Source organism: Oncorhynchus gorbuscha, linkage group LG25 (assembly GCF_021184085.1).
Source record: "Oncorhynchus gorbuscha isolate QuinsamMale2020 ecotype Even-year linkage group LG25, OgorEven_v1.0, whole genome shotgun sequence".
Lineage (NCBI taxonomy): Eukaryota > Metazoa > Chordata > Actinopteri > Salmoniformes > Salmonidae > Oncorhynchus > Oncorhynchus gorbuscha.
Genome location: NC_060197.1, coordinates 26,829,987 through 26,855,996, shown reverse-complemented (window position 1 = coordinate 26,855,996; position 26,010 = coordinate 26,829,987). Strand labels below are relative to the sequence as shown.

The window sequence follows — 26,010 nt, the reverse complement described above, 5'->3', positions numbered from 1 at the left end:
GTCATGATTTTTGTTGCGGGAAAGTAAATTAAAAGATTTTGTTACAGTGTGTGTGTGTGTGTGTGTGTGTGTGTGTGTGTGTGTGTGCTCGCGTGTTACCATTTTCTACCACCAGGGCGTTACAACGGTCAGGACTGTTGTTTGTTGGGATTCCTTTGAAAATTGTGACCTCATGTGACTTAGAATGTTTTCACTGCTCCAGTATGTAGCGGCTTTAAGAGCTGTGGAGGCCAGACACACAAGGCCACTGTGTGTACGGTGCTTAGGAGGAGTGTTTGTGTACAGTTTTAAACCCCCCGTCTCACTCCTGCTTCGAACTGAACTTCCAGTTCCTTGAAACTCTGCTGTGTTGTGTTCCTGATATCTATTGGGTCAATGACACACTTTCCTCAATATCAACACTTGCCAATGTGAGATAGCTAGTATTATTGATGAATGGATCAATGGATTGAGTCTTTTAATAGCCTGTGTCAATTTCAGAGTTTGATTTGTGCTTTTAAAGCAGTGACAAATGTCGGTCAATAATCCACTCCGGAAGGCAAAATTGACAAACTTGGGTTAAGCAAAACACTTTTTTCTCTCTCTTCTCCTGAACTTTATGCATTCTTTTGACCACAACAGTATGGCTGTTTGTCTGTCTGTTTGCGTGAGGAGGGATTGGAGAGTGTGGAGAACGAGTGGAGTAGTTACTAATTGTCTTGATGTAATGTTTGTAAACTAGTTATTTTCTGATTAATTACTCATCTCATCGGTCATTTTTATATACAAAGTGAAGTCAAAGGATTCAATAGAACCACCACAAAATTAAGTGCCCTGGCATTTGGGGTTCTTCATGAGTCTTAAGTGCTGTAGTTCTGTCTGTCAGATTGGAACAATGCAGTGGTTGATGATGGCAAACGGCCTGGATCTGAGACAGAGTGAGACACTGGCCTCTGTTAAGTGCTTGAAGAACTGTAGTCTAAGACTCAATAGAAAGGGCAGACAAAGCAGAATGTCCTAAAAATAGTCTATACAGCCCGGTGCATGAATGGACTTCATTCATGTAAAATCGTTTTTTGGAACAATAAGTGATGTTTTCATTGATTGCATTTTTTTGGGGGGGGGGTGAAATATGGCCTACATTTCTATCTACATCTAATTCCACTGATGACACATTCACGTAGGATACTGTACTGTACTATTCTAGTTAATCCAATCATGTTTCTTTGGGCATGTGGATCCATTTTAATACGATCACATAATAAAGTTGTTGCGTGGCCAATGACTGACCTAGTTTTTTCTTGCTGCCTGTTGGTAATTTGACTCGGGTAGGGATTCTAGGGAAGCCGAATGCTGCAACGACCCGAATGTTGTGTCACGCGGCCAGCTGAGCAAGAGAGAACCGAAGAGCGATGAGGACGTCGAAGACATAGCGGAATGCAGCAAAGGCCGAAAGACACACTGTGATCTCTCCTTCTTTACGATTGAACGCCTGTAAGTTAAATGAAATTGTAAGTATGCTATCAGATGTTATTGGAAAACGTTATTCGGCAAGATAAGGTTATTGCGAGTGAACTAGCGAGCGAGCTATGATTGCTTACATTAGTGGACTAATCTTAGTTTTTTTCCCTCTCTATTAGCCAACCTTACATGGAGTTAACTATATTATGTGAGCTACTTCACCGTTTATATAGTGTCGTCTATAAATTATATCAGATAAGCTAGCTAGTTTTACAACCCGTTAGCGTTAGTTTTATAGCTAAACCCCGCGATTTTGCCTCCAGTTGCGTTAGCTGCTAGTGTGCAAAAACATCCCAAATAGCTAGACTTGTTAGCTAACTAGGTTAGCTACTATGTTGCATGTAAAATGTCAACTAACTAGCAGTGGTACTTATCAATACTTCTATTGATGTAATATTGTTATCAAACTCGTAACTGATTTTAGACAACAATACTACTAACGTAGCTAGGGCCTAATAAAAATACAGGCATGTCATGTCTGTTAAGTTACATTGCAGCTCTAGTTATGTTGTAACAAAATGCACTGTTCCAGCAGCACTAGTATAGTCTGCTGCAACAACAATGTCAATGTCACATTGTTCGCTTGGTAGTCAAACCCTGTTTTTGTGTGTTTTTTTGTTGTTGTCAGAGTCATCGACTATTTGCTCGAGGGGGTTAATTATAAACCAGAAATGTTAAATACATTGGGCCCTGTTCTTAATAGGTGATCTCTCTGCTGAACCAAAATGATGTTTAATAAACCAACGGACTGTTCACAATGTTCATGGTTGCTTTGTCTTTTCTCTTTTCAGTGGAATGGTTCAGGATTCGGAGCAGAATACCAAATAGCCATTCATTACCACCACCAGGAGATTGTCAGTATATTGTCAGTATATTGAGCATAAAGATGCGAGTGGCATGACAAACTCTTATCTGGTGAAGGCGACCGTCAGGAAGACAAAAAAATGCATCGGGCAAGCAGCTACGCTTTAGGCTTCTTTCTACTGGCCGTTATTAGCCTCCACGCCACCGCGGCCTTATCGGCGGTTTCAGATGGAAACAGCACGGAAAACGGTACGGTGGCAGATGGTGGATTTGTCCCCCTCCTGTTCTCGAAAGTAAAGCAGATTATCGCCCGTGAGGGCAACTGCGCGCTGATTGATTGCAACGTCACTGGAGACCCTGACCCGACTGTACAGTGGTTCAACTCGCACGGAGACCTGCTAGACACCGAGACAAGTAAGTCAAGTTTGTATAATTATAAAGAATGCCCTGATGTTGCTCTGGCCTCACAATCAGCAGCTGTTCCACAGACATTTTTTCTCAAACCAACTTGAACTGTCAGGCTAAAGGCTATTTTAAGTCCAACTGTGGACAACAGAGGGAGGGACAGGGAAAGAGAGGGACAGAAAGAGGGGGCGATAGGAAGGTAACACTTTACTAGTGCCATTATGACAGACTATTATGCCTATGAAGGGGATTATTGTAGTGATGATGCAATGCCAACCCTGTAGATGGGGGGGGGGGGGGGGTGATAACAATCATTCATCAATGTCATGATTATTATGACAACAAATCAAACAAGCTGGCCAGTTGGCTCTTTTTCCAAAACGTTGGAGTTCAAAAGTCACGGCCACTGCTTAACTGTAGATACTTGATACATTACATGGTAATGGCTTTTTAATATGATGTTGTCGTCGTGGTTCTCTCATTCAGTTGTAGTCTATCTACTCTAGCCTATATGGGTGCAGATCGGTGGTCACGGCCACTACTTAGGCTGTCTGTAGATACTTGATACTTTGTTCGAAACAATATTGTGACGCAATGTGCAACCCATGAATAGGAGTCGCTTCTTCCCTGTTGAACATGACTTTCCTTTTGCTTTCACGGCTTTTGCCGCTGTTTGTTAGCTCTTGATTCCACACACGCGTCAAAGTGAGCCTGGGAACACTTTACACGGGGGTATACATTTAGAAGTCCTTCTCATTGAAATGTATGTCCGGTGTCTGAATACATTTCCTGTACCCATTCAGGTTTTCTAGAGACACAACAGACCGGCTGGAGGATTGATGGATTAAGTGTGTGTGTGTGTGTGTGCACTGCGCTATTCATTCTCCGTCTCAAGCCCAACACTATTCAGGCTCTAGAATCGGTTTCTGTCTCTCTCTCTGTCTGTGTGTGTGTGTGTGTGTGTGGTGGTGTGTGTGTGTCAGCAACCCACTCAGGATGAGCTTTCAAAATATGGAGGAACATGAAATCATCCATCCAGCCACAGTCTAATAACATACCTATGTAGTTGTTGTAATGGTAGATGACACTTCATGCGATGATAGGAGAATTAGTGGCCAATGTAGACCCATGGTGAAATATAGCCTGGATGACATTTATTTTGCCCCGATACAACGGAGCTTCTTAATACATTGGATATACCAAGATTAGTTTAGTGAGCAGTTCACACATCAATGTAGTAGTAGACAAAGAAGAACCAATTTTCAATAGTCAACAGATGTTGTAACATGATTTAATGTTTGGCTGGCTACTTGCTTGTGGTTTCACATTTACATGACTACTTGTTTGTTTCCCTGTTGTTAACCAACAAGCACCATGTGGTATTTTTCCAGACGGATTCCATTGTCCCTCAGCCCCACCCTCTATTTAAATATTTAACAAATGGGCGGTGTCCCAAATGGCTCCCTATTTTGTGCACTACTTTTGATCAGGACCCACTACTTTTGACCAGAGCCCCTTTGGGCCCTGATCAGATGTAGTGCACTGCCATTTGGGACCCAGCCATGGAATAAACAAGTTAGTGGCACCTCTCTGCCCGCCTATTCGTTCAGCTCAAACTCTTCAAGAAAATAATATCAGTAATTAGAGGAAGGTCATAAACTCTGGTCCACTGCAGGGGGTTTCAGGATAAAACATGGATTTCAAGTGCAAAGTAGCTGGTTCCTGGATTGCGGCCTCAAGGACAGTCCTGCAGGAAGAAATAATATCGATTCAATAGGAATCATATTATGACTCAAAATGAAAACCACAATGGATTAATGAATTGCAGTTTGTTACAGTTAATTGATTGAGCATGTATTTTATAGGCCAAGATTGCTTGAAATATTGAATGAATTGAGCTCTGTGCCAAAAACAACAAGGCATGCAGTTAGTCCATTAGTAGCCTCAGTGGTGGTTGTAGCTTGTATGGCTTGTCAATATGCACAATTTATCACACTTTCAGAATCGGAACCAAATTAACAATACAATCGCCATTGCTAATTCTAGGCATAAGACACCCCAAAAGACTAAATACACTGCTCAAAAAAATAAAGGGAACACTAAAATAACACATCCTAGATCTGAATGAATGAAATATTCTTATTAAATACTTTTTTCTTTACATAGTTGAATGTGCTGACAACAAAATCACACACAAATTATCAATTGAAATCAAATGTATCAACCCATGGAGGTCTGGATTTGGAGTCACACTCAAAATTAAATTGGAAAACCACACTACGGGCTGATCCAACTTTGATGTAATGTCCTTAAAACAAGTCAAAATGAGGCTCAGTAGTGTGTGTGTGGCCTCCACGTGCCTGTATGACCTCCCTACAACGCCTGGGCATGCTCCTGATGAGCTGGCGGATGGTTTCCTGAGGGATCTCCTCCCAGACCTGGACTAAAGCATCCGCCAACTCCTGGACAGTCTGTTGGTGGATGGAGCGAGACATGATATCCCAGATGTGCTCAATTGGATTCAGGTCTGGGGAACGGGCGGGCCAATCCATAGCATCAATGCCTTCATTTACATTTACATTTAAGTCATTTAGCAGACGCTCTTATCCAGAGCGACTTACAAATTGGTGCATTCACCTTATGACATCCAGTGGAACAACCACTTTACAATAGTGCATCTAAATATTTTAAGGGGGGGGGGGTGAGAAGGATTACTTTATCCTATCCTAGGTATTCCTTAAAGAGGTGGGGTTTCAGGTGTCTCCGGAAGGTGGTGATTGACTCCGCTGTCCTGGCGTCGTGAGGGAGTTTGTTCCACCATTGGGGAGCCAGAGCAGCGAACAGTTTTGACTGAGCTGAGCGGGAACTGTACTTCCTCAGTGGTAGGGAGGCGAGCAGGCCAGAGGTGGATGAACGCAGTGCCCTTATTTGGGTGTAGGGCCTGATCAGAGCCTGGAGGTACTGAGGTGCCGTTCCCCTCACAGCTCCGTAGGCAAGCACCATGGTCTTGTAGCGGATGCGAGCTTCAACTGGAAGCCAGTGGAGAGAGCGGAGGAGCGGGGTGACGTGAGAGAACTTGGGAAGGTTGAACACTAGACGGGCTGCGGCGTTCTGGATGAGTTGTAGGGGTTTAATGGCACAGGCAGGGAGCCCAGCCAACAGCGAGTTGCAGTAATCCAGACGGGAGATGACAAGTGCCTGGATTAGGACCTGCGCCGCTTCCTGTGTGAGGCAGGGTCGTACTCTGCGGATGTTGTAGAGCATGAACCTACAGGAACGGGCCACCGCCTTGATGTTAGTTGAGAACGACAGTTTGTTGTCCAGGATCACGCCAAGGTTCTTAGCGCTCTGGGAGGAGGACACAATGGAGTTGTCAACCGTGATGGCGAGATCATGGAACGGGCAGTCCTTCCCCGGGAGGAAGAGCAGCTCCGTCTTGCCGAAGTTCAGCTTGAGGTGGTGATCCGTCATCCACACTGATATGTCTGCCAGACATGCAGAGATGCGATTCGCCACCTGGTCATCAGAAGGGGGAAAGGAGAAGATTAATTGTGTGTCGTCTGCATAGCAATGATAGGAGAGACCATGTGAGGTTATGACAGAGCCAAGTGACTTGGTGTATAGCGAGAATAGGAGAGGGCCTAGAACAGAGCCCTGGGGGACACCAGTGGTGAGATCGCGTGGTGAGGAGACAGATTCTCGCCACGCCACCTGGTAGGAGCGACCTGTCAGGTAGGACGCAATCCAAGCATGGGCCGCGCCGGAGATGCCCAACTCGGAGAGGGTGGAGAGGAGGATCTGATGGTTCACAGTATCGAAGGCAGCCGATAGGTCTAGAAGGATGAGAGCAGAGGAGAGAGAGTTAGCTTTAGCGGTGCGGAGCGCCTCCGTGATACAGAGAAGAGCAGTCTCAGTTGAATGACTAGTCTTGAAACCTGACTGATTTGGATCAAGAAGGTCATTCTGAGAGAGATAGCGGGAGAGCTGACCAAGGACGGCACGTTCAAGAGTTTTTGAGAGAAAAGAAAGAAGGGATACTGGTCTGTAGTTGTTGACATCGGAGGGATCGAGTGTAGGTTTTTTCAGAAGGGGTGCAACTCTCGCTCTCTTGAAGACGGAAGGGACGTAGCCAGCGGTCAGGGATAAGTTGATGAGCGAGGTGAGGTAAGGGAGAAGGTCTCCGGAAATGGTCTGGAGAAGAGAGGAGGGGATAGGGTCGAGCGGGCAGGTTGTTGGGCGGCCGGCCGTCACAAGACGCGAGATTTCATCTGGAGAGAGAGGGAGAAAGAGGTCAGAGCACAGGGTAGGGCAGTGTGAGCAGAACCAGCGGTGTTGTTTGACTTAGCAAACGAGGATCGGATGTCGTCGATCTTCTTTTCAAAATGGTTGACGAAGTCATCTGCAGAGAGGGAGGAGGGGGGGGAGGGGGAGGAGAATTCAGGAGGGAGGAGAATGTGGCAAAGAGCTTCCTAGGGTTAGAGGCAGATGCTTGGAATTTAGAGTGGTAGAAAGTGGCTTTAGCAGCAGAGACAGAGGAGGAAAATGTAGAGAGGAGGGAGTGAAAGGATGCCAGGTCCGCAGGGAGGCGAGTTTTCCTCCATTTCCGCTCGGCCTTCCGGAGCCCTGTTCTGTGAGCTCGCATTGAGTCCTTCCTCTTGCAGGAACTGCTGACACACTCCAGCCATATGAGGTCTAGCATTGTCTTGCATTAGGAGGAACCCAGGGCCAACCGCACCAGCATATGGTCTCACAAGGGGTCTGAGGATCTCATCTCGGTACCTAATGGCAGTCAGGCTTCCTCTGGCGAGCACAAGGAGGGCTGTGCGGCCTCCCCCCAAAGAAATGCCACCCCACACCATGACTGACCCACCGCCAAACCGGTCATGCTGGAGGATGTTGCAGGCAGCAGAATGTTCTCCACGGCGTCTCCAGACTCTGTCACGTCTGTCACATGTGCTCAGTGTGAACCTGCTTTCATCTGTGAAGAGCACAGGGCGCCAGTGGCAAATTTGCCAATCTTGGTGTTCTCTGGCAAATGCCAAACGTCCTGCACGGTGTTGGGCTGTAAGCACAACCCCCACCTGTGGACATTTAAACATGTTAACCCTAGCAAGGCTGCAGGCCCAGACGGCATCCCCAGCCGCGTCCTCAGAGCATTACTCAGACCAGCTGGCTGGTGTGTTTACAGACATATTCAATCAATCCTTATCCCAGTCTGCTGTTCCCACATGCTTCAAGAGGGCCATTATTCCTGTTCCCAAGAAAGCTAAGGTAACTGAGCTAAACGACTACCGCCCGTAGCACTCACTTCCATCATCATGAAGTGCTTTGAGAGACTAGTCAAGGACCATATCACCTCCACCCTACCTGACACCCTAGACCCACTACAATTTGCTTACCGCCCCAATAGGTACACAGACGACGCAATCGCAACCACACTCTACACTGCCCTAACGGATCTGGACAAGAGGAATACCTATGTGAGAATGCTGTTCATCGACTACAGCTCCACATTTTAAGACCATAGTACCCTCAACTCGTCATCAAGACTGAGACCCTGGGTCTCGACCCCGCCCTGTGCAACTGGGTACTGGACTTCCTGACGGGCCGCCCCCCAGGTGGTGAGGGTAGGTAACAACATCTCCACCCCGCTGATCCTCAACACTGGGGCTCCACAAGGGTGCGTTCTGAGCCCTCTCCTGTACTCCCTGTTCACCCACGACTGCGTGGCCATGCACGCCTCCCAACTCAATCATCAAGTTTGCGGACGACACTAGTGGTAGGCTTGATTACCAACAACAACGAGACTGCCTACAGGGAGGAGGTGAGGGCCCTCTGAGTGTGGTGTCAGGAAAATAACCTCCCACTCATGTCAACAAAACAAAGGAGATGATCGTAGGCTTCAGGAAACAGCAGAGGGAGCACCCCCCCTATCCACATCGACGGGACCGCAGTGGAGAGGGTAGTAAGTTTTAAGTTCCTCGGCGTACACATCATGGACAAACTTAATTGGTCCACCGACACAGACAGCGTTGTGAAGAAGGCGTAGCAGCGCCTCTTCAACCTCAGGAGGCTGAAGAAATTCGGCTTGTCACCAAAAGCACTCACAAACTTCTACAGATGCACAATCGAGAGCATCCTGTCGGGATGTATCACCGCCTGGAACGGCAACTGCTCCGCCCACAACCATAAGGCTTTCCAGAAGGTCTGCACAACGCATCACCGGGGGCAAACTACCTGCCCTCCAGGACACCTACACCACTCAATGTCACAGGAAGGTCATAAAGGTCATCAAGGACAACAACCACCCGAGCCACTGCCTGTTCACCCCGCTATCATCCAGAAGGCGAGGTCAGTACAGGTGCATCAAAGCAGGGACCGAGAGACTGAAAAACAGCTTTATCTCAAGGCCATCAACTTCTTGCGGCGACCCATCCCGGATCCGGGATCGTGACTACGGCTCAAGCTCATTACCATAATGCAAAATGCAAAAAAATATTCGTAGAAATATTTAACCTCCACACATTAACAAGTCCAATAGCTCAAATGAAAGATAAACACCTTGTTCATCTACACAGCAAGTCAGATTTCTAAAATGTTTTACGGCGAAAACATAGCACATATTTATATTAGATCACCACCGAAACAAAAGACAAGCGGCAGCCATTTTGTCCCAGAAAATATAAAATTTAAAAGTAGGATTAAAAAATAAATAATTCACTAACCTTTTGAAAATCTTCATCAGATGACAGTAATATTACATGTTACACAGTACATTTAATTTGTTTTCAATAATATGCCATTTATATCCATAAATCTCGGTTTACAATGACGACATTTCAAAAAATGCTACTCAAATGTCCGGAGAAATGATGGCTCCGACAGATAACGTCAGATAACAAGCAATAAACATGACTAAATATACATTTCCTACATATAGTGACAAAGATACACTTCTTCTTAATGCAACCGCTGTATTAAATTTATTTTTAACGTTACAGAAATCGTTCACTGGGCTATACAATGAGACGGCGCTCAGATATTAGCAATATGTCTCCTCTACGTTTGGAGTCCACAGAAACCCAAAATAACCACATAAATATTCCCTTACCTTTGATGTTCTTCGATCAGAAGACGTAGGTTTCACGTTGTGTGTCTCTGTATTAGCATATGCTAACAGCTTCAGCTGAAATGCATCCAAAATGACTTCTGGTCCAGCACTCTTGCGCATCAAAACTTCCAATTTACATATTATATGTCGACTAAACTGGTCAAACTATGTGCAGAATCGAGCTTTGATGTTTTTAACATGTAAAACAATAAACAGCGCGAACAGACAAACCGGCTTCAATTGCTGGATCATGGAAAAGAACGTTCCCCAAATCGGCCGCGCGCAATAGAGTGCATGTAATTTGAGATTGACACGAGCGTTTTCGCCCGCCAAACGACGGCTCGTGGGATTCTCACAATGAATTTGTAAGTCGCTCTGGATAAGAGCGTCTGCTAAATGACTTAAATGTAAATGTAAATGAATGCGCCATTTGAAAGCAGGCATCGCGCTGAACAAATACATACTGTTCCCAGATCGGTAGCTGCCTGGGTGGGGGCGATGACGTCAAAGTTGACCCAACTTTTCTCTTCACAAGAGAGCGTTTGAGAGAAAGGCTGCCCTGAGAGTTCTGCTTTACATACAGACATAATTTAAACGGTTTTAGAAACTTTAGAGTGTTTTCTAAATATTTTCAGTTTACTATGGGCACGCACTTTCTCCAAAGGGGGCAGTATTCAGCCCTAGTCTTAACTGGTTAAACAGCCACCACTAACATTGTGTGGCTGCTGCCAACATACTGACTCAACACCAGCTCACTTTAATAATGGAAATTGATGTAAAAAATGTATCACTAGCCACTTTAAACAATGCCACTTAATATAATGTTTACATACCCTACATTACTCATCTCGTATATGTATATAATGTACTGTATACCATCTACTTCATCTTGCCATCTTTATGTAATACATGCATCAATAGCCACTTTAAACTATGCCATTTTTATGTTTACATACCCTACAATTCTCACATGTATATACTGTACTCGATATCTTCTACTGCATCTTGCCTATGCCGTTCTGTACGATCACTCTTTCATATATCTTTATGTACATATTCTTTATCCCTTGTGTATAAGGTAGTAGTTGTGGAATTGTTAAGATTACTCGTTGGTTATTACTGCATTGTCGGAACTAGAAGCACAAGCATTTCGCTACACTCGCATTAACATCTGCTCACCATGTGTATGTGACAAATAAAATTAGATGTGATTTTAAGTCAGCCCACAGCATTGGAAATGTCCCTAACTGAGCTGAGGGCCTAGTCAATACAATCACAGATAACCTTTATGTCACCTCAATGAAAGTTAACCAAATCAATGATGTGCTAGTTAAGTTGTAGTCATTTTGCAGCAGGCTACACACATTATCATGATGAAACTGTGAAATGATATCCAATGTTATGTAAGCTAGTTGGTCAGAAAATGGAATATTGTCGCCCTAGGTGTAATAGCATAGCAAGCAACAGGCTAACAAGTGTTAGGCTAGCCTATTTCATTACATGCTTAATAATATACTCATAAAGAGATGACATGGCTGCATACCTTTTATCTTTTGTGTGTTTCTCTTTCCTCTTTTTCCTAAACTTGGTACCTGATGGCTTAGACCTTATCCATTTGTGTTGATTTGGCACTGGAGCATCAATACATTACCCATCCCCCAACACTGTCAACCAAGAGTCAGGACTACATTACCAATCCCCCAACACTGTCAACCAAGAGTCAGGACTACATTACCCATCCCCCAACACTGTCAACCAAGAGTCAGGACTACATTACCCATCCCCCAACACTGTCAACCAAGAGTCAGGACTACATTACCCATCCCCCAACACTGTCAACCAAGAGTCAGGACTACATTACCCATCCCCCAACACTGTCAACCAAGAGTCAGGACTACATTACCCATCCCCCAACAATGTCAACCAAGAGTCAGGACTAAACCGATTCACCTTGGTGGTGTGCAGACTGGTTTTATATTATTCTTAACGATTTTGCACAAACCAGAAAAAGAATGCAACAATATGTCTGTGAAACTATATAGCCACAGTGTTATGAATGAATTGTGGTTTATTTGGTAGCATTTCGTAGTGTGACTGATTTTACTAATTGCATTAGTACTGTACAAAGTTAGAGGTGCACTATTTGATTCCCCCGCTCCCCCTACCTCTGGTTTCCAGTGGGGAGACCTGAGGTCAACCTACCCCGCCCCATCGCATACTTCTGAGAGGGAGACCTCCCCAGGCAGTAGCCTGCCTAGCTCACAAACTAGAATCGGGGCTGCCCACTCCGACAAGTTTAACTGACCCACAAGGTGACATGATATCATTGATGTGACGTGCAAAAGAGTGATAGAAAACCGACCACGCGAATATCACCCTTACAACAACAACATTGTGCGGGCACCCCATGTCGCCCATACCTAAATCCGCCAAGGTCTAGCCTGATTCCAGAGGTAAGGTGAGGGAGCTATAGAGTGGTTTCTGGCCCCAGAATTAGGCCTACAGTGGAAGAATAGAAATGGAATGATCAGAACTAGGCCTACAGTGGAAGAATAGAAATGGAATGATCAGAACTAGGCCTACAGTGGAAGAATAGAAATGGAATGATCAGAACTAGGCCTACAGTGGAAGAATAGAAATGGAATGATCAGAACTAGGCCTACAGTGGAAGAATAGAAATGGAATGATCAGAACTAGGCCTACAGTGGAAGAATAGAAATGGAATGATCAGAACTAGGCCTACAGTGGAAGAATAGAAATGGAATGATCAGAACTAGGCCTACAGTGGAAGAATAGAAACGGAATGATCAGAACTAGGCCTACAGTGGAAGAATAGAAACGGAATGATCAGAACTAGGCCTACAGTGGAAGAATAGAAACGGAATGATCAGAACTAGGCCTACAGTGGAAGAATAGAAACGGAATGATCAGAACTAGGCCTACAGTGGAAGAATAGAAACGGAATGATCAGAACTAGGCATACAGTGGAAGAATAGAAACGGTATGATCAGAACTAGGCATACAGTGGAAGAATAGAAACGGTATGATCAGAACTAGGCATACAGTGGAAGAATAGAAACGGTATGGTCAGAACTAGGCATACAGTGGAAGAATAGAAACAGTATGATCAGAACTAGGCATACAGTGGAAGAATAGAAATAGAATGATCAGAACTAGGCCTACAGTGGAAGAATAGAAATAGAATGATCAGAACTAGGCATACAGTGGAAGAATAGAAATAGAATGATCAGAACTAGGCATACAGTGGAAGAATAGAAATAGAATGATCAGAACTAGGCATACAGTGGGAGAATAGAATGATCAGAACTAGGCATACAGTGGAAGAATAGAAACAGTGATCAGAACTAGGCATACAGTGGAAGAATAGAAATAGAATGATCAGAACTAGGCATACAGTGGAAGAATAGAAACAGTATGATCAGAACTAGGCATACAGTGGAAGAATAGAAATGGAATGATCAGAACGGGGGGGGTATGTTGACATAAATGGGAATTACCAATCCAGTCTATACAGTGGGGCATAAAAGTATTTAGTCAGCCACCAATTGTGCAAGTTCTCCCACTTAAAAAGATGAGAGGCCTGTAATTTTCATCATAGGTACACTTCAACTATGGCAGACATAATGAGAAAAAAAATCCAGGATATCACATTTGTAGGATTTTTTAAAAAGAATTTATTTGCAAATTATGGTGGAAAATAAGTATTTGGTCACCTACAAACAAGCAAGATTTCTGGCTCTCACAGACTTGTAACTACTTCTTTAAGAGGCTCCTCTGTCCTCCACTCTTTACCTGTATTAATGGCACCTGTTTGAACTTGTTATCAGTATAAAAGACACCTGTCCACAACCTCAAATAGTCACTCCAAACTCCACTATGGCCAAGACCAAAGAGCTGCCAAAGGACACCAGAAACAAAAGTGTAGACCTGCACCAGGCTGGAAAGACTGAATCTGCAATAGGTAAGCAGCTTGGTTTGAAGAAATCAGCTGTGGGAGCAATTATTAGGAAATGGAAGACATACAAGACCACTGATAATCTCCCTCGATCTGGGGCTCCACGCAAGATCTCACCCCGTGGGGTCAAAATGATCACAAGTGTCTTTTATACTGATAAGTTCAAACAGGTGCCATTAATACAGGTAAAGAGTGGAGGACAGAGGAGCCTCTTAAAGAAGTTACAGGTCTGTGAGAGCCAGAAGTCTTGCTTGTTTGTAGGTGACCAAATACTTATTTTCCACCATTTGCAAATAAATTCATAAAAAATCCTACAATGTGATTTTCTGGATTTTTTTTCTTCTCATTTTGTCTGTCATAGTTGAGGTGTAGCTATGATGAAAATGACAGGCCTCATCTTTTTAAGTGGGAGAACCTGCACAATTGGTGGCTGACTAAATACTTTTTTGCCCCACTGTATATGCAGTGTAAAATGCAAGGCCTTCGCAGAAAGGATGGCCTGGGCTTCTAGCTATAAAAAGCTCTTACCCGTGACTGTCATGACAAACTGTAGCAGATACCTTCCCCTTAGCCTGGCTACTGCTGTCTCTGCAACCTGGAAATGCATGTGAAGGAACCACAAACAGTTCTTAAAGGGAAATGGCCCCCCGTTTCTATGGTGAAATGTTTTTTGTGTTGCAATGTTCCATAATATTTTCTGGTTAGGTCTATCCTTTACGACCTGTAGATTATTACGATAACTCGTGTCAAGAATTGTCCATTTACTAACTGACTGGACTACTGGCCCTGAGTAGGAAATATGAGGCTGGCATGATATGGAAAAGTTGGTTTCAGCGACGCGCTCTCTCTCTCGTTCTCAGGTGGCAAGTGGCTGCTGACAGACGACGGCATCCTCAACATCACCGACATCAAGTTCGCCGACCGGGGCAAGTACACGTGCATGGCGTCCAACGTGCACGGCAGCGCCAACTGCACGGTGACCATGCGGGTGGTCCTGCACAACGGGGACCTGGGGGCCTACTACGTGGTCGTGTGCCTCGTCACCTTCACCATCATCATGATCCTCAACATCACGCGCCTCTGCATGATGAGCAGCCACCTGAAGAAGACCGAGAAGGCCATTAATGACTTCTTCCGCACAGAAGGCGCCGAGAAGGTTTGTGTCCCGTCTTACTATACTTGTGAGGACCGTACGCAGATATAGTGCCTTTGGGGTGTGTGTTTGTAACTGGGGTATGTAATGTTTTTAATAATTCTTGAATGGTGAAATATTTTCCATCCTATATTTAAATGTCCAATGAGGTTATATTCCATATTCTCTTCCACTCTAAAGCTCCAGAAGGCGTTTGAGATCGCCAAGCGCATCCCCATCATCACGTCAGCCAAGACCCTGGAGCTGGCCAAGGTGACCCAGTTCAAAACCATGGAGTTTGCCCGTTACATCGAGGAGCTGGCCCGCAGCATCCCGCTGCCCCCCCTCATCATGAACTGCCGCACTTTCATGGAGGATATCCTGGAGGTGGTGGGGGTTGAGGAGATGAGGCACACGTTCCTCCGACAGGCCCCAGAGGGGCACCACCTGGATGGGGCATCGGGATGCCGGGCGGCCCTGGTGCAGGGGGCCCTGGTCGGGGTGGGGCCCGGCGACGTCTTCACCGTCCTCCGGGAGAGAGAGAGGGAGCGTTCCGGATCCCCTGCAGCGGATTCCGACGACGCGTCGTTGCACGAGCAGCCTCAGCACATCGCCATCCAGGTGTCCATCCACCCCCCGCTGCCCATGGAGGCTCCGGCTCTGGCTGAGGCCACGCCCACTCCCTTGTCTCCTCCCCCGTTGGCTCCCCTTCACCTGGAGGAGGAGGAGGAGCAGCAGCAAGAGGAGCAGGGTTCTGAGCAGGAGCCAGTAGAGGAGGTGGGGTTGGAGGCAGAGGTGGAGCCAGAGGTTACTACTAAGCTACAGCCTGGTCAGGTGATCTATGAAAGCCATGTGTAAACAGGAGAGAAAAAACAAACGCTCCCGAGGAGGGATGAGTGATCCTGTCCTATGCATTTCCCAACCCCACCCTCAAAAACATAGAATATGTCAAGAAAAGGTCATTTTATTTCACTTTTCAACAGAACTAGCTTAAAACTCGAACCTAGCTACGTATGTAGGTCTGTCTCTGGATTGTATTATGATAACCTAGTCTGGATTACAATAAATCTACTTGATAAGACATTGCGTATCATCCCTCATGCTTATGAATCTACATGTTGAATGTATTGGAGGAGAGGATAATCAATATTTGATATATGTAAGTATAAAGCAATGTATAGGGCCATTTAATTTGTTTCGTATTAGTGAGCAGAGGGGAAAAAAAGAGCTGTTATTCGATTCAAGCATTTTCGAAAATCGATTTTCAGGAAAGTGACTTGACGATTATGCTTTAATTTTGTTGCAGTATTCCGTTTCATGGTCAATTCATAAATTAGCTCCAAGCTGACGTCGTGCAATCACTGTTACTAAGCAGACCACAAAGGGTTTTTATCCTACCACTGTTAACAACCAACCTGGACCTGCAATTTCAGTATCATGTTAAGTTCAAATGCATTAAACTCATCTATTAACGACAATAATTGGATCATGAGTAACATTTTGTGGATGATTGAAGACTAGTTGTTTCAGGCCTTCTGGTCTGCGATCCTTTTAATGAATCACATGACCACTATAGCCTTTCTAGTAAGTGGTTCATTGAAACATTTCTGAAACTTTGCATTTGACATCGTTATAATTATTGTTATTATGACCCACCGTGGTGTTTGGATCATGCACAACTTCCTACATGCTAGACGTTTGACCATTTAGCCTTTATGGTCCCCATTATGTTTCCTGGTATGCAATATTCCCCCCCCCCTCCCATTTTCTTTTTTGAATGTTTAAGTTTTGAATGGGTCTCAAACCCCAACCCTCTTCCGTACATGCTTTAATAACAGAGGCTACACGTGAAATGAAAGCGATGTATTTGGGTTAGTCTTTAACCGGACTAAAAATGCTTTCCTTCTGCTTAATAGTCGGGGGAGGGAGGGGGGTTCGATGTTGCTCTGCTTTAAAATGATGCTCTTGATGGCTTTTTTTTTGTTTGTTTTTTTGTAGTGAAAATAAAATCTATCTGCTGTGTTACCATGGTTTCCTCCAGTTTGTTTTAATCGTGCATTAAAAGCTTTGTGCCTTCCTACTGTAGGTCTCTCTCCCTCTCTGAAAGGACCATGACACTTCATCACCTGATGCATTCCTCCAATCAGCCTCACTCCCAATGTACATGAGAAAATGCAGCCATCTTGTTTTTGTAACCATAGTTACAGCGATCATTATAGATGAGTAGCACGCAAGTGAACACTTTTTTAAGCTCACTAGTCTTCGCCGGAAGGAGCGTTCAGTGGAAGCAGAGCATTAACCTAAGCATGCGTAATGTGACGCATACAGGCGGCGATTGTGTACATACACACACTAGAAGCCAGCTTCTATGAAGTCTGCACACAGCTCTCCCATAGAAATAGCCCAGTGGATTTTAAAAGGAGCCTAACAGGTACAAAGGCATGCAGAGCTGCATGTGAATGGGAAGCCAGGCCAGATCCCTGTACTGTATCAGGAGACTTCGGTGTGAGAGAAACTGACTTTGTGCGAGCACTGAAAGCAAACTGACTTTGTGCGAGCACTGAAAGCAAACTGACTTTGTGCGAGCACTGAAAGCAAACTGACTTTGTGCGAGCACTGAAAGCAAACTGACTTTGTGCGAGCACTGAAAGCAAACTGACTTTGTGCGAGCACTGAAAGCAAACTGACTGGCATTAGAAGCTGTCTTTCTTCCGCTCCCAACTCTTAACAGGAAAAGAGGCTTACAAAGACTGGTTTGTTTTGGAAGTCTGGGTGGTACAGAATTTCTTTCCCCTCTTTGACCCAGTGTTCCTCCTCCTCATTCCTCTACACTAGTGTTCCCCCTCCCGCTTCTCTACACCATCACACCAGTGTTCCTCCTCCTCATTCCTCTACACTAGTGTTCCCCCTCCCGCTTCTCTACACCATCACACCAGTGTTCCTCCTCCTCATTCCTCTACACTAGTGTTCCCCCTCCCGCTTCTCTACACCATCACACCAGTGCTCCTCCTCCGTGGCCACAGAGCAGCTTCTGGTCTGAGGGGATTCTATCAGCGTTATTGTACTTTGCATAGGTGGAGTTTAGTGTACTGTACCACCAAATTCATCTTGTTCACTGAGAAAAGTGTCACATGAGTTATGCTGTATAGTAGAATACCATACAAATAGTTGGATTGACAGTAACTTGGTGTGTTCATCCTTTTACCTCAATACTATTAGAATCCTGTTAATGTCTAAAATAGAATTAAGAACCCACTCAGACACATTTTTGCAATTTTCTAATTTTAATTTAAAACAATTAACTTTTACACATTGTTTTAAATGTACAATCAAACCATCAATGTAATCATACAATTAATGTACAACTATCTACCATAAATAAAAGTCAGTATGAAGTTATGAAAAGAACAGTGTTGTGACACCACATGGGTTAACAAGGACGATGCGCTCGTCAACCAACAGCAGGGTTGAATCCATTAGGGCAGTGTTTCCCAAACTCGGTCCGGAGGCCCACCCTGGGTGCACATTTAGTTTTTGCCCTCGCTCTACACAGGTGATTCAAAATGATCAACGCTTGATGAGTTGGTTGAGACAGCTGTGTAGTGCTAGGGCAAAAAAAACTAAATGTGCACCGAGGACCCAGGAAACCCTGCATTAGGGCACGCGATGGAAAACGTTTGAAAAACATTTGGCAACGGAAAATATCCGTTTCTTATTGGACAAGTCCCTCCCTGTTTGTTTTATTATGTTTGGTGCCTAATGAATATGACCTAAGACTATCAATGTAATAGAGAGAAACATGAAGTCACCACCTGCCTCCACACGCTTTAATATGTGCCTCAAATGGCACCCTTTTCCCTAAGAAGTGCACTATATAGAGGAAGGGTGCCATTTGGGACACATCCCATAGCCTTCACTCAGCAGCTAAGGTGCTACTCTATGCACCTTGTCATTGAAACAAAGCCAGAGAGCGAGAGAGGACTCCTTTGACTGGCGCACGCATCGAGGTCACTGCTTCCTGTGGTGAACCACACATTAAAGGGTGAATCAGATATACGATCCTATATTATTTTTTCATGAGTCTAGGTTGACACATGGAGGGTTCAAAACTATTTCCTTTTGTGTACTGTGTGCTTCTACATATCCCCAAGTCAAAAATGTACAAGAGACTTTATTGAAGTTTAAAAGGAGTTACTGGCACACCTCCCAAAAACCGTGTTGTGAAATGCACCTCCTATTTCAGTCCTTTCAATTCATGATTTTAAATCTACAAATGCGAAGAAGATTTCCTGTTGAATTGTTGTACTTGACGACGAGGCAGAGGAGGAGAGATGCAAGAAAAGATTAAGCTCCAGTGGAAAATACAAGACACATTTCTCACACCATGAGGCAGCTTAATTAAAGCAAAGTAAAAGATCTAAGACATGGTTACTGTGCAGTATTACCGTCAACATCCTCATAATCATCCATTTATTTTGTTCACTTGAAAAAAAAAGAAGTGGTTTTCCAGTCTTGACTTTGTTTCATTACAAGCCATAAAAAAAGTTACTTGATTATGTATATATCAATACTCTAAAAGTAGTTGCATTAGTAATAGTTTGAAAAGAAAAAAAATGATCTTTTTTTTTCTCCTCCAGTAACAGAACTTCACCTTGAGTTAGTGTTCCTATTTATTTTGATATACACACTGCCCACCTTCACTGTCGGAGAAACGGACAAGTCTTTTCTCATCTGATACTTATGCGCGTGCACACACACCTCTATGGCATATTGCCTACCTGGCTCAGATCAAAAGGTAATTGCACGCGCGCACACACACACACACACAGAGTTTTTCACCCTTTACTTCAACAGGGGAGGGGGTATGTAACCGATGAGTATCGGACTCTTCTGTACAGAATGTTTTCACATACATCAGAAAGAGACATTTTGTTCTTGAACTACAACACTCAGACATTAACTAACTACTTCAGTACAACCTGCTTGTACCCTTGATCTTCCTTCCTCTCTCACACACACTCACTCACTCTCTCTCTCTCTCACCCACACTTACACCTTGGAGCAACGCCCAGTCTAATATCAGGCGGATGCCTTTAGGGGGAAGGGTGGGAGTTTGTAGTTCCGGGTTACTATGACAACCTGATTGGAACGTGGAGGTGAAACGCACACATGCATTCTCTCACTCAAAGAGAGTTCACAGGTAAACAATGCTTTCGAGGACCGATGGGGTGTGGGGAGGGAGGGACACAGTGGGGGTGGAGCCTGGCAGGGCTGACAGCCAATCAGCAGTCGAGGTGTCTGAAGGTCGCTCCTCGCGTCCTAGCGGATCATTCTGACCTCTTACCTCGGTAGCCAGGCTTCAGGCTCACAGCAATGTCCGCCAGCGTGAACCAATAGAAACAGGACAAGGACAAAGGAGCATGAAGAGTGTGTTTGAAGGAGGTGCAATTCGGCTAGTGGCATGCTTGTGTGGCATCTGTGTATGAGTGAGTCTGATCTCATGTATGTATGTATGTATGTATGTATGTATGTATGTATGTATGTATGTATGTATGTATGTATGTATGTATGTATGTATGTATGTATGTATGTATGTATGTATGTATGTATGTATGTATGTATGTATGTATGTATGTATGTATGTATGTATGTATGTTTCTGTATGTAAATGGAGGTGTGTGTTTAAATTGCATTCCTTGTGTATTTATGCCCCAGCCTGTAGTAGCTGCTACCTAGGGGCCAAAACGTCCCTCACAGGAGCCATTTTTAAAGTCCTTTTAGAGTCTGTTCGTCTCTTCCTTCAGGTGGCCTCTAGAGGGCTCTGGTTTAGTATTGAGGTGGATTTGGGGTGGGCTGTCATAGGGTGGAGCCGCGGCCGTCCAGTAGGTTTACCACCTCCTCCTCGCTTTCCTCCTCGTCAGCTTGACGACCCGAGAAGGCGGTGACTAGTTGAACATTATGTTGTCGGGGTCTTGGTTGGCCATCTGGGCCATATGACGAAGGATATCTTTTTTTGTGATAATACCAAGGAGACGCCTGCAGGGGGAGAAAGAGTGTGTGAGAGAGTGTGTGTGTGAGAGACAGAACGAGTGAGAGAGATCGGGTGGGAGTGAGAAAGATTGAGAGGGATAGAGAGAGAGAAAAAAAGAGAGTTAGTCAGTGATGAGCTGGCAGGGAGCACAGTCTGGTTGGCGTGGGAGAGAATTGTATCGTGTTTTTGTTGGCTAGTGCGGTTGGTTGGCCGGTCGGTGGTGGTTTTGGCCGGGGATACAAAGGTGGAATCAATCGAGAGAGAATGATAATATTATTTATTTGGTTAGATCATGTTATCTAACCATAATAATGGGCTGTGTTAACTGACAAAATTGTGGCAATTCGGTTGGGGCCTTCGTTTGGGGATTTATATTATTTTGGGGCCTGACACTTTATGATAAGTTGCTTTATATAAAAAATATAAAAAAATGACTAAATAATAATGATGAATTCTACAGTCTAGAGAAGCAAATGCTCCATTTCTTCCAAACTGTATCTGCATTTTAGCCCAAGGGAATACAGTAACAGGGAATACAGTAACCACTCAGTCAACCGTGACAGTCAGTGTCACTGCAACCATGCCAACAAAAACACGAGTCCCACTGGTGCCAAGGAAGGATACGAGGTGGAGAGGAGGTGGTGAGTAACCAAGGGAGAATGGTGAGTGAGTGATTCTCGTTAGAAGCCTGGGGGGAGGAAATGAACTGAACACACTAGGAAGAGCAAGACTGAACACCTTGCCTTACCAAACAATCAAACCTTCACAGTCCTCAGGGATAAACATTCTGGAACACCCAGTCAAGCGTCTTCAGGCTCATTGCTACCGGCTCCCTTTAAAAAGGTTACTCCTTTCTGAGAGCCAGGTCGCAATTGGTTGAAATGTAATATAAAACATAGAGGGTCAATTACCGTTTGCAACCATTGTGCAAACGGATAATAATTAGATGTCCATTAGGACATCCTGATTCCTAGAATTGCCTTTTCTGTTGTTGTTATAACTACAAACACTTGTGCTATTAAACTGAGATTTCGTGAGAAACATCTGCAGACACTGGAGAGCGAGAGAGACAGACGTTGAGCTGAGAGAGTGATGAGAGGCTGTCTTTCAAAGCGTCATAGAGTAGGAGTGCTAATCTAGGATCAGTTTAGCCTTTAAGATCCTAACGAATTTGATTATAAGGACTGATCCTAGATCAGCACACCTACTACTTGACGCTTCATGAATACGGTCCCTGATCTACAGAACAGGCCTGTTGAAGGTGGGGCACATGTAGGAAGTGGAGGGGACCAGATCTAAAGTGAGGGAGGTTGAGGTGGGAGGCAACGGGTGAGGCACGGGGGTTGAGTTCAGGTGAGAGGGGGTTGAATGAGGGGTGGGTACTGTTTAGGATCAGGGTGGGTGTTGAATGTGGGTTGCTTGTCTTAGCTGGCTACCTATACTATAGGTATTAGCTACCACAACACGGCTACTACCACCATCACACCACCATCACTTCACCACCATAGAGTTCACTCTCTCAGGAGGAGGGTTCTACTAGGCCTACGTCAGGGACACTAGATGCTAAATCTCCCCCTCCCAGAAAAACCAACGGTCCGCTCCCACGTAGCGGCCGGTTACTCGCCAATCGGTTAAGGGGACGCCGGCGGAGCTACGAGTTGTCGGGTCAGATGTCGTCGATCTGTTGGTCCGCCAGACAGACGGACGGACGGTGACCCAGTTGGGGGGGAAGGGGGGAGCGAGAGGGAGAGGTAAAAAGAAAGACAAAAAAAAAGAAAACAAAACAGGAAGAAGCAGTAATTAATTGGAGTCAAACTGTACTACGTCCAAAATGGCACCCTACTCCCTTCATAGTGCACTGCTTTTGAACGAGAAGTGCATTACACAGGACATAGGGTGCCATTTGGGATGCTTTTAAAGTGAAATTATGTAATGTTTGCGTGTGAAGGTTTTTGATGGGCCGAGTGATACACACACAAAAAATAGGCATGGCTACATGGCTGTACGCAAGTTATTGGGACAGGGACGGGATCAATATACAATCAGTATATTCATGCTTCTATCTATATTCTATAATAACTTCTTATAGCAGATGAAGCAGCCCCTACTACTGATGAAGGGACTAATAGCTAGTGGCATGTCGTTGATGGAAATGGCGGTGGAGCAATAGTACGTGACGAGGATCTAACTAATCAAGCTTCAAATGACAGTTCCCATCAAAGTCCAACATTAAAAGGACTCATAACAACACCACTCATTTAGAGTAGATCTTTTTAAAAATATACATCTTACTAACTGTTGTTAATGACTAGTAGTGAATGAATAGGGAGACCAGAGAGTGACAGAGTGGCACTTGTGTTTGTGAATGATAGGGTATCCAGTGAGGAGAAAGTGGATGCACACACCCCACCCACCCCCCCACAAAAAAAAGAGTGCATTTGTGAGTGAGTTGAAAATATGACACAGTAAGACAAGTGGGTTGCTATTGGAAACGGGAACTGTCAGTTACACTTTCATGCGTCGCGCCTAGGCAGGTGGGCAGAAATGGGGAAGGGGGAGAGGTCAGTGGAATGGGAGGGGACAGGGGGCGGGCTAGTCACCAGGGGCTCCGTGTGTTCCTTGAGCTCCTCCAGATGCGCTAATATATTCTTCTTAGTGATGATGCCCAATACAATCCTGTACAAACACACACCTGTTACTCAGGAGACTGCCCGTCGCGCAAACACAGAGAAAGACAGAGAGAGAGAGAGAGAGAGAGAGAGAGAGACAGCAGCACAAAGCATACAAAACACAAAAATAATAACTTATAGAAACATAAATAAACATAACTTAAAATGACATAACAGTGTCAAATCATAACATAAAGTACCAAACAAATCCTAATAGTGTTGCTTTAAAAAGAATGGTCAATAAATATACTACTCCTACAGATGGTGATTTTATATCAGCTTGTGTCAACTGGATGCCAACTGGTGTTTATTCGTGCATATGATTCATCTTTGTGTCGGTTTCAATAACTTCCTTGTTCACGTGTAATGGATTCTAACCTTGTGAGTAGTAACGGAATCAAGTATTGTAGATGAATAACCTAGGATATAGTATGTCTGATGTTTCTACATTTAGCCTAAATGTATAGCTACTGAATGATACATTCATTGAGACCAAAGGTGGCATCAAACGATAGAAAACGAAACAATTATGACAAGAAGAAAAATGCATAAAAACAAAAGGACTGCCGTCACCTGTAATCTCAGTCACTCTGCCTCTCCTGACTGTGTCTAAACATCCATCTTTAAACATATACTTAGACTATGACTGCCGGGTAATAACGCACAGAACGAGGGTTTCTACACTTCTCTGGAAACAGCTCTGGTGGACATTCCTGCAGTCAGCGTGCCAATGGCACACTCCCTCACATCTGTAGCATTGTGTTGTGCAAAACGGCACATTGTAAAGTGGCCTTTTGTTGTCCCCAGCACAAGGTGCACCTGTGTAATGATCATGCCGCTTAATCAGCTTCTTGATATGCCACACCTGTCAGGTGGAATGGATTCTCTTGGCAAAGGTGAAATGCTCACTAACAGGGATATAAACAAATCTGTGCACAAAATATGAGAGAAATTAGCTTTTTGTGCCACTAAAATTTCAGGGATTTTTATTTCAGTTCATGAAACATGGGACCAACACCTTACATGTTGCGTTTATATTTTTGGATGCACACGGTCTGTCCTGTAATTCCTATTTTTAACCACTAGGTGTCCCTTCAGAGCTTGTGCAGTACAATTGAAGGCCACCAACTTCTAAAACAAGACACACGAGTCCCTCCAAAGGAAACTGGATAACACCAATTTTCTGTCTCGAGCTTGCATGACGGGAATTTTTCAAATCTATGATTTACACTCACTAGTTTTCAATGAACACACTGCATTCCTTAAGAGCTTCTTAGTCATGCTACTGAATTAAGCTAGATAGGTTTCCTCTCTGTATGATACCTGTTCTACAGTAATGGTGGTAGTATATTGGTGAGTGTCTCCTGTCCGGTATTTGTTAAGTGGTATTTCAGTAGTTATATTGGTAAGAGTAGCGCAGCTAGCATTTAGCTGAAAGGCCATGCAGGTTACAGCCTACAGGTTATAACAGGTTATAACACCACGGCTCCCAGTGTCCATGCATCGCTCTACAGTGAGGCGATGCATGGCTAGTACGTCCCATTATCCAGACTAGCATATCACTTCAAATGCATGATGTCCAATTCCAGTAGTGTGTGTATATTGGAACAGACCTTGAGAGTGTGTTGTCTGGTTTGTGTTGAGGGAACTCGGTGTTGCCTGTTGAGGTGTTAGTTCAGGTTGCCAACACGGAGGCTGAGGTAAGGAGGACGTAGGAAGACTCTTTCCCCAAGTGTTCCCTCCTTGTCTTTCACCCCCCCCCCCCCATTTTGAAGCCGTGATTCCCTCATCCCTTTTCCATTCCCCCTCCCCTGCCCTATTTCCCAAGCCACCCTAGCGATTACCCCTCCCCCACCACCAGCACACACGCACCCCCACCCTCTCGTTTCACTCTTTATGCATCACCAGACATTGTCGGAGGCCCAGCTTGGACAAACTCCCAACCCTCCGATCCCCCCCCAGCCGTCACCCCTTCCCATGCCACCCTACCCCTCATCTCACCCGTTGTGTGTCACCAGACACTGGCGGAGGCCCAGCTTGCGGAAGATGTCCACCACGATCTCCATGGGCGTGTGGTCGGTCACGGTGAAGGGGCTCATGTCCAGGATGGAGCGCAGCTTGAGGGGCCGCGGGCTGTCGGCGGGCAGCGTAGGGGCGTGCTGCGTGAAGTAGACCCGCGAAGTCAACAGGATACCCTCCTGCTTCCGCCGTGCGTTCTCTGTTGACAGTTGGGAGGGAGAGAGGGAGTGGGTGGGTGGAGAACAAGAAATGAGATTTGGTTCGTTTCTAAGTCGGGGGGTACCCGAGCCATGCCCATGCGATGTTTAGGTCCTACCCTCCCCAGGACCAATTTTTGTGCCAAATGTAAAATGTAAGGCCCGG

At 44.9% G+C, this 26,010-nt stretch overlaps 2 protein-coding genes across 8 annotated transcripts in view; one reads left to right on the top strand and one right to left on the bottom strand.

Annotated features, from left to right (window-relative positions):
• Positions 1-1,290: 1,290 nt before the first annotated feature.
• On the top strand, positions 1,291-16,953 carry LOC124014512 (microfibrillar-associated protein 3-like). Of its 2 annotated transcripts, none has more exons than XM_046329601.1 (4): positions 1,291-1,490; positions 2,292-2,718; positions 14,657-14,952; positions 15,130-16,953. In XM_046329601.1, the coding sequence occupies exons 2-4, from the start codon at positions 2,445-2,447 to the stop codon at positions 15,784-15,786; spliced, it is 1,227 nt and encodes a 408-aa protein (XP_046185557.1). In that variant the 5' UTR covers positions 1,291-1,490; positions 2,292-2,444; the 3' UTR covers positions 15,787-16,953. The 2 variants fall into 2 exon arrangements, with proteins under 2 accessions (XP_046185557.1, XP_046185558.1); XM_046329602.1 differs by having other exon boundaries at positions 1,292-1,473.
• Positions 16,954-18,193: 1,240 nt separating this feature from the next.
• Positions 18,194-26,010, bottom strand: part of LOC124014510 (H(+)/Cl(-) exchange transporter 3) — a 68,197-nt gene continuing 60,380 nt past the window's right edge. For 3 of the 6 annotated variants that reach the window (XM_046329595.1, XM_046329599.1, XM_046329596.1), the window contains 3 exons: positions 25,630-25,846; positions 23,560-23,635; positions 18,194-20,964 (listed from right to left, as the gene is read on the bottom strand). In XM_046329595.1, coding sequence (XP_046185551.1) covers positions 20,785-20,964; positions 23,560-23,635; positions 25,630-25,846 — 473 coding nt within the window. In that variant the 3' untranslated portion in view covers positions 18,194-20,784. Of the gene's footprint in view, positions 20,965-22,583; positions 22,641-23,559; positions 23,636-25,629; positions 25,847-26,010 lie in introns of all 6 variants that reach the window. The other 3 variants (XM_046329597.1, XM_046329600.1, XM_046329598.1) reach the window with 2 other exon arrangements.

Excerpts from the sequence above, each read along its gene's own strand:
- LOC124014512 (XM_046329601.1), top strand. The coding sequence starts at position 2,445 with ATGCATCGGGCAAGCAGCTACGCTTTAGGCTTCTTTCTACTGGCCGTT. Across the intron at positions 2,719-14,656 it reads CCTGCTAGACACCGAGACAA|GTGGCAAGTGGCTGCTGACA; the intron begins GTAAGTCAAGTT and ends TCTCGTTCTCAG. Across the intron at positions 14,953-15,129 it reads GCACAGAAGGCGCCGAGAAG|CTCCAGAAGGCGTTTGAGAT; the intron begins GTTTGTGTCCCG and ends TCCACTCTAAAG.